This window comes from Mesocricetus auratus, unplaced genomic scaffold (genome assembly GCF_017639785.1).
Source record: "Mesocricetus auratus isolate SY011 unplaced genomic scaffold, BCM_Maur_2.0 Super-Scaffold_100676, whole genome shotgun sequence".
NCBI classification, from domain to species: Eukaryota; Metazoa; Chordata; class Mammalia; order Rodentia; family Cricetidae; genus Mesocricetus; species Mesocricetus auratus.
Window position 1 is genome coordinate 180,304,482 of NW_024429266.1, and position 16,010 is coordinate 180,320,491.

Genomic DNA, 16,010 nt, shown 5'->3' on the forward strand with positions numbered 1-16,010 from the left:
AAGGACTGCATGAGAGCATCTGGACTCTAATCCCATTTCTGGTCTAGGGTGGTGGTCAGATAATGTCCATTCTATAACGATTTGTACAATCACAAACTTGGATATAAATGCTCTTGCAATTTTGGTATGCATGCTATGTTTCACACTTCAAAGGGGAAGAGATTTTGTGACTCTGGGGTTACTGCAGAATAGATGGGTCCCCCGAGTCTTGTCCATCAACACAGAGCCTGGCATGCGCAGCCCCTCAACGTGGTCATCAGCATGTGACCAAGGGTTTACCTTGGTAGAGGGTATCCCGAGGGTCAGGCCGCAGCATGTCTGCTGGGGGCTGCTCATCCGTGGGAAGCGTATTGGAGGAGCTCACATGGCTGGCTGCTGTCTGTGGGATGTGGCCCACTTCATCCATCCTTAGGGTGGTCTCATCTGTGGCCAGGGAGGAGAAAACAGTAGGAAGCTGTAGGTCCTCGCAGAATCGAGTGGGTTTTGCGGGGCAGGTGGAGGAGCTTAGGTACAGCCTCAGTATTCTGGCAGGTTAAGTCAGCTGTGCCCGAGCCCCTGTCCTATTTGTGGTTTTAGCCAGCTCCCTGTGAGCCTGCCTCACCTCATAGCCAGGCATTTGATGATTTTTCATAGACTAGAAAAAGACGCCTCTCCCCCTCAAAATGCTGTACTGCGGACCTGACACTTAGTCTACGCCTGTATCATACTTCCTGGGTATTCCTGGCAGTGCTGGGGTTTGAACCTGAGGCTTCTCTGGTAAGAGGGAACGATGATACCACCCATGCACTCTAGTTCCGAACTGTAGGGTGAGCAGCCTCTTATACTATCTCTTTGCACCATGGGAACATGGTGAACCAGGCTCCCCAGGCATCCCCAGCACTACAGTGGTCCTCCTTGGTCTGCACTCCCCATCAGCTACAGCACTGCTTATCACAGCCGAGGCTGGGGCTCACACCACATCTCTCTTCTCCAGCCCACAGCTTAAGCTGGTGGTCAAGTGCCCACATGGAGTGGTGTAACTGGGTGGGGGCCGTGAAAAAAATGGGTCAAAAGTAAAAGGTTTCTGGTTAGACCACACAACATCAGCCTTTCTTATTAACATATGATGTACATATTTGCCACACACCTAGCGATGCCAGTGAACAATCCCTCCTACAGCATCAAATATTTAGCCAAAGTTTAATCTTTTAAATAAATGTTTTTGGTTTTCGAGACAGGGTCTCACCATGTAGCCCTGGCTATCCTTTAACTCACTACATAATCCAGGATGGCCTTGAACTCACAGAGATCTGCCTGCCTCCAGCTCTTTCACGCTGAGATCAAAAGTGTGTGCCACCACATCTGGCCCAAGACTTATTTTATGTATGTGTTTGTCTGCCTCTCTGTGTGCGTCTATGCCATATGGGCTGGTGCTCGTGGAGGCCAGAAGAGGGCATGGAATATCTTGGAGCTGGTTGGACAGGCTAACAGTGCCCCACCTGATGTGTGTCCTGAGAACTAAACTCAAAGTCTCTGAAGAGCAGTAAGAGCTCTTTTTTGTTTTGTTGTGCTTTTCAAGACAGGTTTCTCTGTTTAACAGCCCTGGCTGTCTTGGAATTTGCTTTGTAAACCAAGCTGGCCTCAAATGCACAAAGATCTACCTGCCTCTGCCTTCCAAGTACTGGGATTAAAGGTGTGTGCCAACACACTGGATTAAAACGTGCTCTTTAAAAAAAGTTTATTTTATATTTTTAAATTTCATTTTATGTGTATGATTGTTTTGCCCAAATCTATGTATGTGCACCATGTGCTTGCCTGGTGCCTACAGAGATCAGAAGCAGGAATTAGGTCTCTTGGAACTGGAGTTAAAGTGAGTGTGAACCACCGTGTAGGTACTGGGAACTGAACCTGAACAAGTGTTCTTAATCACCGAGCCATCTCTCCAGAACCAAGATTTAATTCTTTATGTAAAAATAAAGCATATACATTTCATTAATGTGCAAATTTTTTTTCTTTCTTTCTTCCTTCCTTTTTTTTTTTTTTTTTTTTTTGGTTTTTCGAGACAGGGTTTCTCTATATTGTTTTGAAGCCTGTCCTGGAACTCACTCTGTAGATCAGGCTGGCCTCGAACTCACAGAGATCCGCCTGCCTTTACCTCCTGAGTGCTGGGATTAAAGGTGTGCGCCACCAATGTCTGGTGCAAATTTTCTTTAATGTTTGATAAATGGTCTACCAAAAACATTATTTTAAAATGAATTTCATATGATTTGTTATCAGTAAATGCTCAGTGTATACCTACTTTACAGACCCATATGTCTGTAGTCATGTGCAGATTTCTAGGCTAAAAGCATCTCATGTTGGGAGATGGTTAAGAAATTCTGCTCCAGGGTCTGGAGAGATGGCTTAGAGGTTAAGAAAGAGCACTAGCTGCTCTCCCATAGTTCCTGAGTTCAATTCCCAGAAACCACATAGTGGCTCAGAACCATCTATAATGAGATGTGGCGCCCTCTTCTGGCATGGAGGCATGCACGCAGGTAGAACACTGTACACATAGTGAAAAAGACATAAATCTTGGGGAGTTGGCTGCTCGCCTTTTGCCTCTGCCTCCTGGGTGCTGTCTTCAGCCCCAGATGTTATCACACCAAATGTGTGGACTCTACTTTTTTAATGTATTTATTTTACGGGTACAAATGTCCTGCATGCATGTCTGCACCATGTGTGTGTCTCGTGCCTCTGGAAGCCAGAAGAGGGTGTCGGATCCCTGGAACTGGAGTTAAGGATGGCTGTGAAGACACTATGTGGATGCTGGGAATTGGAAATTCAGCCTCTGCAAGAACAAAAGTTGCTCCTAGCTACTGAGCCGTCTGTCCAGCCCCCAAATCAGTGGGCTCTGATACCACTTTCTTCTCTGACATCCAGCAGTTCAGAGCGTGTCCCTTCTGCTCCCACCTGGCACCTCTTATTTAACCAGCAACACCTTCCGCCTCTCCTGGGAGCCCAGATGGTCCCCTACATCGCTCTCCTCCAGCACACCCTCTCTCTCTGATGGCACTTTGCCTGTTCTTCCCAGGAGTTCTACCCTTACTTCTCTCTATACTCTTGCCACAGAAGCCCAAAGATACTATTTTTCTTTTGCTTGTTTGTTTTTTAAGTATCACTGGCTGTCCTGGAACTCACTCTGTAGACCAGGCTGGCCTCGAACTCACAGAGATCCACCTGCCTCTCCCTCCCAAATGCTGGGATTAAAGGCATGTGCCACCACTGCCTGATTAAAAGGTACTGGTTTTGTTGTTGTTGTTTTTTTTTTTTTTATTTTTCGAGACAGGGTTTCTCTGTGGCTTTGGAGGCTGTCCTGGAACTAGCTCTTGTAGACCAGGCTGGCCTCGAACCCACAAAGATCCGCCTGCCTCTGCCTCCCGAGTGCTGGGATTAAAGGCGTGCGCCACCAACGCCCGGCAAAAGGTACTGTTTTTAATTTTTAACTTTTTTCTGTACTGGGGTGGAAGCCAGGGTATTGCACACAATATAGGCAAGTATTTTACCACCAAGCCACACCCCAGTACATTTATCATCATCATCATTATTTTTATTATTAATAGTAGTAGCAGTAGTTTTTAGAGACAGGGTTTCTCTGTAGAGCCCTTGCTGTCCTGGAACTCACTCTGTAGCCCAGACTGGCCTCAAACTCAAAGAAATCTGCCTGTCTCTGCCTCCCAACTGCTGGAATTAAAGATGGATCTCACCACCACCTGGCTCAATATTTTTATTTATTTTCAACTTTTTTCTTAAGTCAGCACACCTTTCATCCTAGAGCTCACTCGGGAGACAGAGACAGGCAGATCTCTGTGAGTTCAATGTCACCCTGGTCTACAGAGCAAGTTACAAAAAGAAACCCTGTCTGAGAAAAAAAAAGTAGACGATAATTTCTCTCATGGTCTTGACTGAGTAAGAAATATCACTGCAAATAGGGACTGGATTCATTTGTAAACCTTTTATTTAAAAAATACATTTTTGAAAAGACAGAATTTCTGGCTTTCTTGGAACTCCCTCCGTAGACCAGGCAGACCTTGAACTCACAGAGATCCTCCTGTCTCTGCTTCCTGAGTACTAGGATTAAAGTACTGGCTTTAAAAACATGTTTAATTAAAGTAGAATTACATTTCTTTCTCCCTTCCCATTATCCCTTCAGGCCCTCCCAAGCCTTCCACTCCCAAATGATAGCCTCTTTGTCTTTGGTTACTATTGTTAATTCATACATATGTATACATACGTATATGTATGTACAAATACACACAGACAATATGCTGAGTCTGCCGTCCATCAGCCTTCAACCACAAGTAAGCCTCATGGACCCAGAACCCCTTGTTGTTGTATTTAAAATGTTAGGCATGAGGGCTCAGAGAGGTTATAGCAGGCTCACTTTGTATTTTTTTTATTTTTAAATTTCATATATTGAAATATTTTCTCCAGGAACCCCCCCCACTCTCCCTTTTCTCCCCTTGTGTCTATTTTTAAGTCTCCATATGATAGCCTTGAATATATGATCCTCCTGCCGCAGCATCCCTAGTCCTGGGATCATTTAAAAGACAAAAGGCAGGTAGATCTCTGAGTTCAAGGCCAGGCTCATCTACAGTGCGAGTTCCAAGACAGCCAGGGCTATACAGAGAACCCTGTCACGAAAAACCAAAACAAACCAACAAACCTGAAACCATCATACTCGTGTCTAACATGTTCTTCTACGGGCCTCTGACCCCAGAGAGTAAAGGCCCCCCAACTGAAGGTCCCTCAGGCTCTCATCCTCTCTGGACCTACTTCATACACAGGCTCTAAGTAGCAGAACTTTATCTCCACCCCTCAGACCCCACCCTGGGCCGCATTCTCCTGAATGGAGCCCCACGTGCTTCCCGGCAGGCAGAGCCTACTCACTTGTGAAGAGGGATAAGAAGGGGGAGTCAATGATGGTGAACTTGGCTCCAGGGTCATTCCGTCTCCACTAGAATTAGAGGAAGGGCACAGGCGTTGGAGGATGCTGGAGTGGGGCAGTGTTCAGGAGACGTGCGGAAGGGAATGCTGGGAAAGGCGTGGGAGTGGGGGTGGGGAGGGGGGACGAAGTCACTCACCGCGACCTCCACGTGGTCGGTACCCTCATCGTTCTGCTTGTGCAGCACCTCAAAGTAGTACCTGCGGGAGGCTGATAGGCTGGCAGAAGGAGACAGGAAACAAGAGCTTCTCCTTAGCTGGTCACCTCGTCCACCTCTCCCACCTATAAGTTCCCTGGTGCTCCTTTCTCTTCCCAAGAACTCGCCACTTAACCATCCCCCATCCACCCCTGACATCTGACCTTGACTTTCTTTCTGCAAGGGCCAAATAAATATAAGTAGCTCACAAGTCAGTTGGGGGACCCAGTGAAACAGCACTCAGGGGTAGGTAGGCCTGGCCTTACTGAGCGGTTGCTACATTCCAGGACCATCCTCAGTGCTTTGATTGACACTCCTTGACTGGAAGGAGGAGGCGCGGTAATCTTTAGTAATCTGCTCAACATCACCCAGGTAGTAAACAGTGGAGCTGTAATTTGCTTTAGGGTTCACATCAACCACTGAGGGAACTCAGAATGCTCACACTAGTGCTGGCTCGCAACAAGGCTCTTTGCAAACTAGGTCTACTCAAGGAGGCTTCTAGCCAGCATATGGTCTCGCCTATGACTGTGCCGGCCACCAGGTGGCAGACTGAAGTTGGACTAAATTCATAGTCCAGCTATGCCATTCCAGCTACTGTCCCCTGGAAAAGGCTTGATTTCTCAGGATCACTTCAAAGTCACTCTTCCGGTTCCCTGTATGGATCCCTCTTAAGCCCAGAGCAATCACTAGGCAGCCTTTATGTGAGAGCATTTCTAGGTCTGGAGAGAATGGGAGGGTAAGGGTGGGAAGAAAGGAGACCTGTTTTCTAATCTTGAGCGTCACTCTGTATCTGTGTGGCCTTCCATCAGCCACAAAGCTTCCCTGGGCTTGAGTGGCCTCATCTAAAATGAGGAAGGAGGCTGGAGAGACAGCTTGGAAGTTGAGAGCGAGCACTGCTCTTTCAGAGGACCAGGGTTTGGTTCTTAGCATCCATGTGGCAGCTGACAACCACCTATAAAACCAGTTCCAGAGGATCCAATAATCCTCCTGTCCTCTGGGGGTACCAGACCCACAAACGGCACAACCACATAGGTGTAGGCAAAACACACTCATTAAAAAAATTAAAAGTCTAAAAAAGCATTTATAAAATGAGGAAGGGCAGGGCAGGTGACTTCTGTGTAGGCAGATCGTGTGGACACTGAGGCAAGCTGATGGAGGGCCGTCCCAGCTGACAGGCCTCTCTACTCACCTCACTGGCTTGGAAATTTGACTCTGAAATTTCCCAAACTCTCCAGGGGCTGTCCATTCCTTTCCTGTCTAGAAGTGTGGGGAGAGAGGAGGGCAGGATGGGGGGAAAGGGAGAGGTAGAGAGAGATAGAGAAGACAGAGTTAGGGAGGATGGCTGGCCAACACACATCTGCCCCGCTGATGGAAGGGAGCCTTCCCATGGCAACCAGCCCGGCATGAATCTTCAGCCTGGGGCTAAGGCACAGTGGAACCCAAAGATGTAAGTGGCTGGGTCCCACTCTGCCCACATCTCACATGCCCTTTGTAGTATAGGGAGGAGATGAGGAGCACCATGTATGGCTTCTTCACATCTGCGATGCTAAAAGTCAAGGAGGTTCCCAATAGTTCATATGCCATATGGCTGACTGCTCCAGGGGCCAATGAGAGACCAGGGGCTGAGCTGACCCTACCTTGCCCACACTGGCCAGCAGCTGAAGGCCTGAGACCTGGTCATCCCGACTCAGCCAGAATTCAGCGTTGTCATCGGCAGCAATGGCAAACTGGATCTTCCCTGGGCGGTGGCAGAGTGTCTGGGTGAGCCAAGGAGGGCCTTGGCACCAGGGCTGAAAGCCTACATTATGCCTGAGCCTTAGTTCCCTTCACTCGGTGTCTTACTGCCTCCCACCTTTGCGTGGGGGGTTGGGGGGTGAGTCTACATTCTGGGGTAAATATGAAGATGGAGAAGACTTATGGAGACCAGCCAGTTCCAGCTGAGAGAGAGAGAGAGAGAGAGAGAGAGAGAGAGAGAGAGAGAGAGAGAGAGAGAGAGGCACCAACCTAAAGATATTGGGTGAGAACGCCCCGTGCCTCAGTTTCCCCTCTCCCTTGATTATGGACTAACAGGGACTCAATGCAGACATATTTCCTAGCTCAGGCATATATTTATAGGACCTCCCTGAAGAACTCAAGAGCAGGAAGAAGGATGAGGCTTTGGGGCTGCCTCACCATCCGTAAAAGGGTGCAGGTAGCCAAATATGCGGAGACCATAGTTGGTCCACTTGGGTGACACCGCCAGCTTCCTCAGGGTTGTGCGGATCTATGTCGAGAAAGATGAACTGTTACTCAGAATCAGAAAGAAGAGTTTAAGGAATTTGAGCTCAGGCTACTCAAGACTGGTAAGAAGAGCAGGAGGGGAACAGCGAGGAGACACTAAGCGTGGCGCGGCACGTGGAGTCCAGGATAAATGCCAGGTCCCACTCAGTTCTTGGTCCGGGTGACTCTGCACAATGTACAACATGTGCATCTGTACATGCTGGCCCCGGATAAATACCAAGGGAGCCTTAACTAAAATGCGGCAGAGTGGCAGGTCACAAGAGGCTCCGGAAAGGACAACAAGAAAGACTCTAAACAAGGAAGGGGGCCCCGAGAGAGCGAGGGAATAATGCAGAGAAGGAGGCAGGTGGGGAGGAGAAGATGGAGGAGACACAGATGGTCTGGGGACGGCGGACAGACAGCCCCAAGGCACTTACATGGGGGTAGAGTGGGAAGTGCAGGTTCCTCCTGAGCTGTTGGATGGAGCCTCCACACCAGTCTTCAAACACATGCAGATTGGCGTGGCCCCGGAACTGTGCAGAGCAGAGAAGGGACAATGAGCCAATAGGAGCAGCCTGTGCTCGGTCCCGGAGCAGATGGGCACACGCTTCCTGCATATTCTATGAAAGGCTTGGCTCCCAGCCCGTGGTGCTACTAGGAGACAGTGGGACCTTCAGGCCATGGGAATGTAGCAGGGGACAGCTAGGTCACTGGGCTGTGCCTCTGAAGGGGACACTGGGGGATCCCAGCTACTCTCTGTGTTACTCGGCTTTCCAGTCCTTTGCCACTATGGGTACTCAGCTGTCACAAGTCCAAAGCAAGTGGGTCAAGCAAGCCTAGGATTAAACCTCTGAAACTGTGGGTCAAAGCGATCCTTGCCTCTTTATGAGTTGGTTATGTCAGGCATGTTTGTCACCAGCTAATACCAGCCCCGTGGCCCGACTCTAAGGATGAGGTCACATATGCACCCATGCCTACAGATACACACAACATACTCCTTGCTCCTCCCAGGCAGGAAGAGCGCTGTCTTGCATCCCTCAGGCACAGGCGAGGGGCGTAACAGCCATGGCACCATGGCAGAAGTGACAGAGGGAACTAGGAGGGGCTTGGCTAGGTTCCAGCCAAGAGCTTGTCCACCATGCCTCTCCTGTTCCTCATGAAAGGCCCTGCAGCAGTCTGACTGTCAAGAGGCCTTAACAGTGGTCTCCACACTCTGGCAAGACTGTGGAGGTATCTGGGGCCCCTCCCGGCCATGCAGCATCAGGGCCTCCTGGAGGTCAGACTCCTGGCAGCACTGCATTGGCAGAAGCAGAACTGTCTGCCCTTTTCTCTGTCCCTCGCAGCTGTGACATTGGAGGGGGACAGCCCTAGACCTGGGGCAGAGGCTCTCGCTGAAGGCAGGAAGGAGTCAACAGCCATACTCCAGGTGAGTGGAGGCGCTATGTTGAAGGGAAGAGAAGCAGGGTAGAATCCCAGCTGACACACAGTTTCAAATTACTCCAGTCCATTTCCTTCCACAGTCCTTCACCAGAGCTGAGCCCATTCCAGGTGGTGTCTCATCCGCACACACAAACAGGGCCTGCCCCATCCCCCACCTCCCACCCCAAGGGCAGCTTGTCAGATCCAAAATCTGAGTGAGTCTTAAGACAAAGTGGACAGAAATGGAACAGTCCCCAGACTGAAGGACTCACTTCGGTCCTCTGTGCAGTGACGCAGGATGGGTACTGGGAAGATGGCTCAGTTAGCACAGTGCTTTCCGCTCAAGCACAAGGGCCTGAGCCCCAGGCCCAGAAGTCACTGAATCCTAACATGGAGAGGGAGCAACAGGAGGCTCTCTAAAGCTCTCTGGCCAGCCTAGTCCTAAACGGGTAAGCCCCAGGCCAATGAGATCTTATCTCAAAAGTCAAGGTAGACACCCTGAAGAATGACACCAGAGGTGTCTTCTGGCTTCCACAGGCACCAGCACACAGGTATACCTCCCAACGCACAATTCTTTTCTGAAAGAGATATGTAGGGACGAGGGAAATGCTCTACGGTAATGCTGAGGGTCTAAGTTATGCAGTAATGGTGGGCAAGGTTTCATGGACACTGGTCCCACTGCTGGACCCTGAAGACAGAGACTAGCTTGTAACTCTCTGACCCTTACGCACACTAGCTGGGTCAACGCTTGGAATGTGGGATGCTGGGAAGTAGCCATCACTCACAGGAATGCAAGCAGGGGGCTGGGTGGGGGAGAAAGTGGGTGACTGGTAGGTGGGAGGCGGCTGAGACTCCAGAAAGGAAAGAATGAGGACATTATGCTGCTTCGAGGGAAATTCCTCAACTCCAGCTTAAAAGATTCGGTTGTCTCCTCCCAGTGGTCTGCTTTTGACCCTCCCCAGGAGACCTCCAGGTCAGAGAGCTCTGGTCCCCGGAAGAGCAGGGGACTAGAGGGGGAACATAGCCATCAGATAGAGAGGCCTGCTGTGTGAAATCTGGAGCTAGGATGCCAGGCTTGGCATGAGAGCAGCTTTGGCCTGAGGGCAGGTAGACACCAACCCTGCTCAGCTCCTCCCCAGGTCATCTAGCTTGGCCATGGGAGTCTGAGGTGCTCTGGGAAGCCAGCAGGGCAGGCCAAGAGAGCATTAGCCTTTCTCTGGGAGAGACTTCACCCAGCATTTGGCTGAGTCTCAAACCTTTGTGTCTTGGAGACCCTTGGAGACTGCCTTCCTCTCCAGGTCCAGACTGACAACTACACTAGAATTTGTGTTACTCCATTTTAGGGACTTTGAACTAGCAAGGATGTGGCACTCAGGCATGCCGGCCTCAGCTGCTGGCCCCTCTACCTTGCCTAGCATAGGCAAAAGGCCAGGAAGCAGAGGGCTTCCTCCAAGCTTCAGTTGTGATGGTTTGGGACTTCAGTTACTGTAGTGGAGAAAGTGTCTATGGGATGGTCTCATTTAGATACGGGGATATGGGGGCTCAGGGAGTGACTCCCTGAGAACACAGCAATTGCCCTGTGGAGAAGGAGTGGGCAGAAGGGAGCAAGTGGAGTAAGGCCTGCCCCACAGCCTTCCCTTCCATCACTCCACCTCTGCTGGCCTTCTGGGCTTGATGGGCCAGCATGTGGCATGTGTCCTCAGTGGATGACAGCGTCTCTCCTGCACTGAGTACTCTTGCCACCTCCAGGACTGTTCTGAAGCAGCTGAGCTGGTGGGAGGGAGCAAGTTGCTCTGAGGCTGAAAACTGAGGTGACTGCAGAATAACCTCAAGGCCCACCTTCCCAGCACTCACCACACACCACACCCTCCCTACCCTCATCTAACTTCCAGCCTTTGCCCAAAACCATCCAGCTCTCGACTTGCCCTGCTTTCCCAAATGCTGTTTCCTGATCGGGCCCTGGGTTTTCTTCCCCACACAGCAGTTTCCAAAGTTTTCTCAAATACTTCCGAGGCCCTCTGTGCGTGCCCTGGAACGAGCTAACAACTCCTTCCCATGTCCCAGTACATCCGAATTATCTGAATGGACAGAGGCTTATAGAAGCTGAATTCAGAGCAATATGTTCCGTTACTGAGGGCTTTGCACCAGTTCCTGTGTTCACTGAACGGGGATGCAGCTCGGGAGTATAGCACTTACCTGGAGAGAAGATGAAGAGAAGGAGGGAGGGAGAGAGGGAGAGGGGCAGAGAGAGAGAGCCATAGGAGAGAGCGAGAGAGCGCTCAAATCAAAGACCAAGGCCTGAGCTGTGTAAATGGTGTCACTTGTGTTTGGAGCTGTTGCAGTAGGACAGAGACAGGAGATCAGATACCTCGGTTGTGGGCTCTGGCTGACCCTAGCTGTAGCTGTTGCTCTGTCACAAGCCCAGAACACCTGGTGAATGGTTCAGCTGGGGTCCAGTGAGGCCTTATCTGACCTTACTGTGCAGCTAATCAGCCAGCGGTTCCTAGACAGCATTTGGAGCTTGGTCTACTCCTCCCCATTTTCAACAGTGCTGGGAATGGAATCTGGGGTCACACCCCTAACCTATGGCCTACCATTGAGATGCCAGTGCTCCCTGTGGAACGGAGGGGTTCCTGATGCTAGAAAGATGGGGGCCATTCTGAAGGTTGATGAAGGCTGGAGGCCCATTCTGTAGAACCTAACAGGTGAAGTTTCCCCACTCGTGTAGAAGGTTCATAAGGAACTGACATGCTACAGGTGTCTATCATGTGACCAAAGTGTGGAGGGGGTGAGACAAACTGCAGTGATGGTGACCTGGGCTCTGAAAACAGGAGAGCCCAACCCACAGCAAATCTCAGCCAAGCGTTCACAGCACCATCAGTCAAAATGACCCCCAGATTAGCAGCAATCTGTCTACCAGCAGAGGAAGGGATAAATAAAATGATATAGCCTTCTGCCTGCAGGCCAGCAGAGGGTACCAGATCTCATTCAAGGTGGTTGTAAGCCACCATGTGGTTGCCAGGAATTGAACTCAGGACCTCTGGAAGAACACTCAGTGCTCTTAACCGCTGAGCCATCTCTCCAGCCCCTAGAATGTTCTTCTTAGTGATCTAGAACTCCTATGGCCATTGCATCACCAAAGGACCAAAACAGTCTCTTGAGAGTCATCTTGGACTCTGTAACACTCTATTCTTAGTTACAAATGCAACACATGAACAATAACTCATCCCTTCTGCTGTCTTAGCTGGAGAGGTTTTCATGGGTGCCCTACCATGTGATGCCATCTTACACTGCTACAACAAGGAACGAAACATGGCATGTTCCTTGTGGATGAATTCTGCAAACCCATTTGAGTGAGAGAAGCCAGAACCAAAAAGATCCATTTCATGATTCCATTTCTATGAAGTATCCAGGTCAGGCAAATGTAGAGCCAGGAAGTAAACAACTTTGCTCTTACAGAGAACATGGGTTCAGTTCCCGGCGCTAACAATGGTGGCTAATGACCACCTATAACTCTAGAACTTGGGATGTGATACCCTCTTCTGACCTCTATGGGCACTAGGAACACATACATATATTCAGCAAGACATTCATACCCATAAAATAAAATTTTAAAATGACAAAGAAGGTAGATAATAGCTCCGTACTGAAGGGGTTGGCAAGGGTGTGGTGATGGGAGGTGGCTGGGGATGCAGGGCTTTCTTTTGCTTTTTTCAGACAATGTCTCATGTAGCTCAGGCTGGTTTCAGATTGGCTACGTAGCCATTGATGAATGTAAACGTCTGATCCTCCTGCCTCCACCTCCTGAGTGCTGGGATTACAGGTGTGTGGCACCATGCCTCATTTATACAGTGCTGTGGACCGAACTCAGGGACTTTGTGCATGCTAGGCAAGTACTCTATGAACTGAGCTACAACCCCGGCCCTGGCTCCCTTATTATTTGTTTGTTTATTTACTTATTTAGCGGTACTATGAATTTTATCTAAGACCTCACAAATTTCAAGCAAATGCTCTACCACCAAATGACTGAGCCGGCCAGACATGGAGTCTTCGACGAAGCACAACTCTGTTAACACACCGAAAGTTCCTGGACTGCACACTATGAGTGAATGACTTGTAAAGAATATGAACTAGATCTCAATAACATTTTTGTTGCTGTTTTGGTTTGGTTTTGAGACAAGGTCTCAACATGTGGCCTAGGTTATTCTCAAACCCAGAGTGATCCACCTGCCTCAGATTCCCGAGTGCTGGGGATACCCACCATCAGGTCTCTCTCCAAATTCTTTTTTTTTAAAGCAGTAACAAGGGCCAGGGAGATGCTTCAGTGGTAAAGTGTTTACCCCACAAGCCAATAACCGGAGCTCCCCATCTTCAGCCACATGAAAAGCTGGTGCAGTGTACCAAGTCTGCAATCCCAGCAGGCCTGCTGTGAGATGGGAGAATTGCCCAGAGCTAGCCTAGAGCATACTGCAGAGCGGGAACAAGAGACTCTGTCCCTATAAGGTCAAAGGTGAGAACTGATTCCTGGAAGTTATCTTCTGCCCCCTGCCCCAAAATGAAACCAGTTGAGTGTGGTGACAGAAGCCTGTGAGCTGAGGCAAGGAGTCACTGTGGGTTCTAGGATATCTTGAGCTAATATAAGCTCTAAGTGGCTTTAGGCTTCATGTCTCAAAATACCAAAACAAAGGAACAGGAAAAAAAAGAAAAAAGAAAAAAATTCTGAAACAACACGTGGGGCTCTGGATTAAGTGCTGGAAACAAATACAACAAAAACCCTGAGTCTCTGGCCTGCTACTGTCCACAGGTGAGAAGCATCATCTACCAAAGTTGTATAGTAACACAGACACTGTGACTTGCTTAGGTCAGCTGTGTTCACCAAGTGGCTTGTAATTATTTTTGTTTGGGGGAACGACCCAGATGGACAGAATGTACCAATGAACCTACATACTGACCAACAGATGAAGTGGCTGGCACTGGAGTTTGCTAGTGGACATGGAAGGGTTAAGGATAGCTATTCCATGAACACAGTTCCAGCTGTCCAATCCCCTAAGTCCTCTCTTGACACACCAAGGGTACAGCTAAGGCTGCTGCCTCTTGGAATGACCTTGGCCTCAGAGCAGACAGGCAAAGCCTGAGATTGGAAAACAAAGAAATGTCTTTACATTTAGTCCTTTTTCACTTAGAACAAGACTCCCCACTAACTGCAGCTTCTCAGACATACTGCCTACAAAGGGGGTGAGCCCCCTAATTGAGAGCCACTGAGCTAAGCACACAAAAGTCCCCCGTAATGGGAGGGATGGGGGCTGGGCTGCAGCAGATGCTACTCATCCTTTGACCTAGGAGGACTCCCTAAAGAACTATGAAGATTGGGGATTTTAAATCTTTTAATGTTAAAAGATGAAATCCGAGGCTTGGGAGATGACTCAGTGGTTAAGAGCAAGGGCTGCTCTTCCAGAGGTCCTGAGTTCAATTCCCAGCAACCACATGGTGGCTCACAACCATATATATTGAGATTTGGTGTCCTCTTCTGGCATGAACATGCCAGAACACTGTATACATAATAAATAAATCTTTAAAAAAAAGATGAAATCCATGGAAATCAGTCATTTACTACTAAAAGGTCACCTACATGTACTAAGACACCAACTATTTCTTTAAAAAGGTCAATCCTGGCCAGGTGTGGTGGCATATGCCTTTTACCCCAGCACTTGGTAGGCAGAAGCTGACTCTTTGAGTTCCAGGTCAGTCAAGCCCACTTTTTCTTAAAAAGAAAGAGAGAGAGAGAGAGAGAGAGAGAGAGAGAGAGAGAGAGAGAGAGAGAGAGAGAGAGAGAGAGAGAGAGAGAGAGAGAGAGAGAAAAGAAAAGAAGTCAATTCCAGGACAGATATGGTGGTGCTATGTGCCTATAATCCCAGCATTCAGTAAGCTGAGGCTGGGAGATCATAAATTTCAAGTTAGCCTGAGAGACCTGAGAGACCCCAATCTCCAAAATGAGAGAGAGAGAGAGAGAGAGAGAGAGAGAGAGAGAGAGAGAGAGAGAGAGTGCAAATGAGAACCTGCTAAAAATGGTGGTGCATGCCTGTAATCCTAGCACTTGGGAGATGAGGGCAGAGGATTAAGAGGAGTTCAAAGTGATTCTCAACTATACAATGAGTTCAAGGCCAGCCTGGTCTACAGAGTGAGTTCCAGTACAGCCAGAGCTCAGAGAAACTCTATTTTGAACGAAACAGCAAAATAAGCAACAACAGGAAGGAAGGAAGGAAGGAAGGAAGGAAGGAAGGAAGGAAGGAAGGAAGGAGGGAAGGAAGGAAGGAAAGAAGGAAGGAGGAAGGAAGGAAAGAAGGAAGGAGGAAGGAAGAAAAGAAGGAAGGAAGGAAGGAAGGAAGGAAGGAAGAGAGGGAGGGAGGGAGGGAGGGAGGGAGGGAGGGAGGGAGGGAGGGAGGGAGGGAGGGAGGGAGGGAGGGAAGATGAGTCAAGCTGCCCCCAGAGAGAAGGCTGGCTCACAGGCCCACCTGCTCTTTTTTACAGCACGGCTCGGCATACTATCTCCAATTGCCTGATGATGTCAACTAGAATAACTGTGCCAGCGCTGTAATCCACCCTCACTCTGGGCTTTAAAAAGAGGCAGTCTCATCAAGTAGAGGAGCTAACATTGTCTCTGTCTCTCTTGCCCTGGAGTGGGTGGGTTGGAAACAAAACTGCTGCAAGATCAATCTGTAACAGGAACAATAAAGACAATAGACGGCCCCACACCACAGCCAAGAAGAGTAGTCTCTACCAAGGGCTCCAAGCTGGAGGTCCTGGGTTCCAAACAACTGTAAAATAGAATTTTGGTACAAGCATGTACTAAAGGTAACTTGTACATGCTCACAAAAAAAAAAAAAAAAAAAAGGAAGAAAGAAAGAAAAGAAAATCAATGTCTTTTAGTAAACGGTATCTTAACGGCTGCAGTTTTGTAAAGAGACAGGCTGTTTCTTTGCTGTGCGGCTCATGTGCTCACCCTGCTGTACCACTGCACCTGGTTGTGATTTTTGGTCCCATAATAACTGTTTTCTGAAGCAGATTCCTAATGTATGGTCCTTCAGAACATTGATGGCTCCAAATATTAACAGGCATTCATGGAAAAGGCTGTTCAGGGGCAGATAAATCTGGGACATGCTGAGCTAAACCAAGTTA

At 48.9% G+C, this 16,010-nt stretch overlaps 1 protein-coding gene across 1 annotated transcript in view; it reads right to left on the bottom strand.

Moving 5' to 3' along the window:
• B4galnt3 (beta-1,4-N-acetyl-galactosaminyltransferase 3) overlaps positions 1-16,010 on the bottom strand; it is a 105,696-nt gene that overhangs the window by 16,754 nt on the left and 72,932 nt on the right. The window contains exons 4-10 of the mRNA XM_005066054.4: positions 7,853-7,948; positions 7,329-7,419; positions 6,794-6,894; positions 6,346-6,413; positions 5,100-5,178; positions 4,906-4,972; positions 280-423 (exon numbers count right to left, since the gene is read on the bottom strand). Of these exons, the coding sequence (XP_005066111.1) occupies positions 280-423; positions 4,906-4,972; positions 5,100-5,178; positions 6,346-6,413; positions 6,794-6,894; positions 7,329-7,419; positions 7,853-7,948 (646 nt within the window). The remainder of the gene's footprint in view (positions 1-279; positions 424-4,905; positions 4,973-5,099; positions 5,179-6,345; positions 6,414-6,793; positions 6,895-7,328; positions 7,420-7,852; positions 7,949-16,010) is intronic.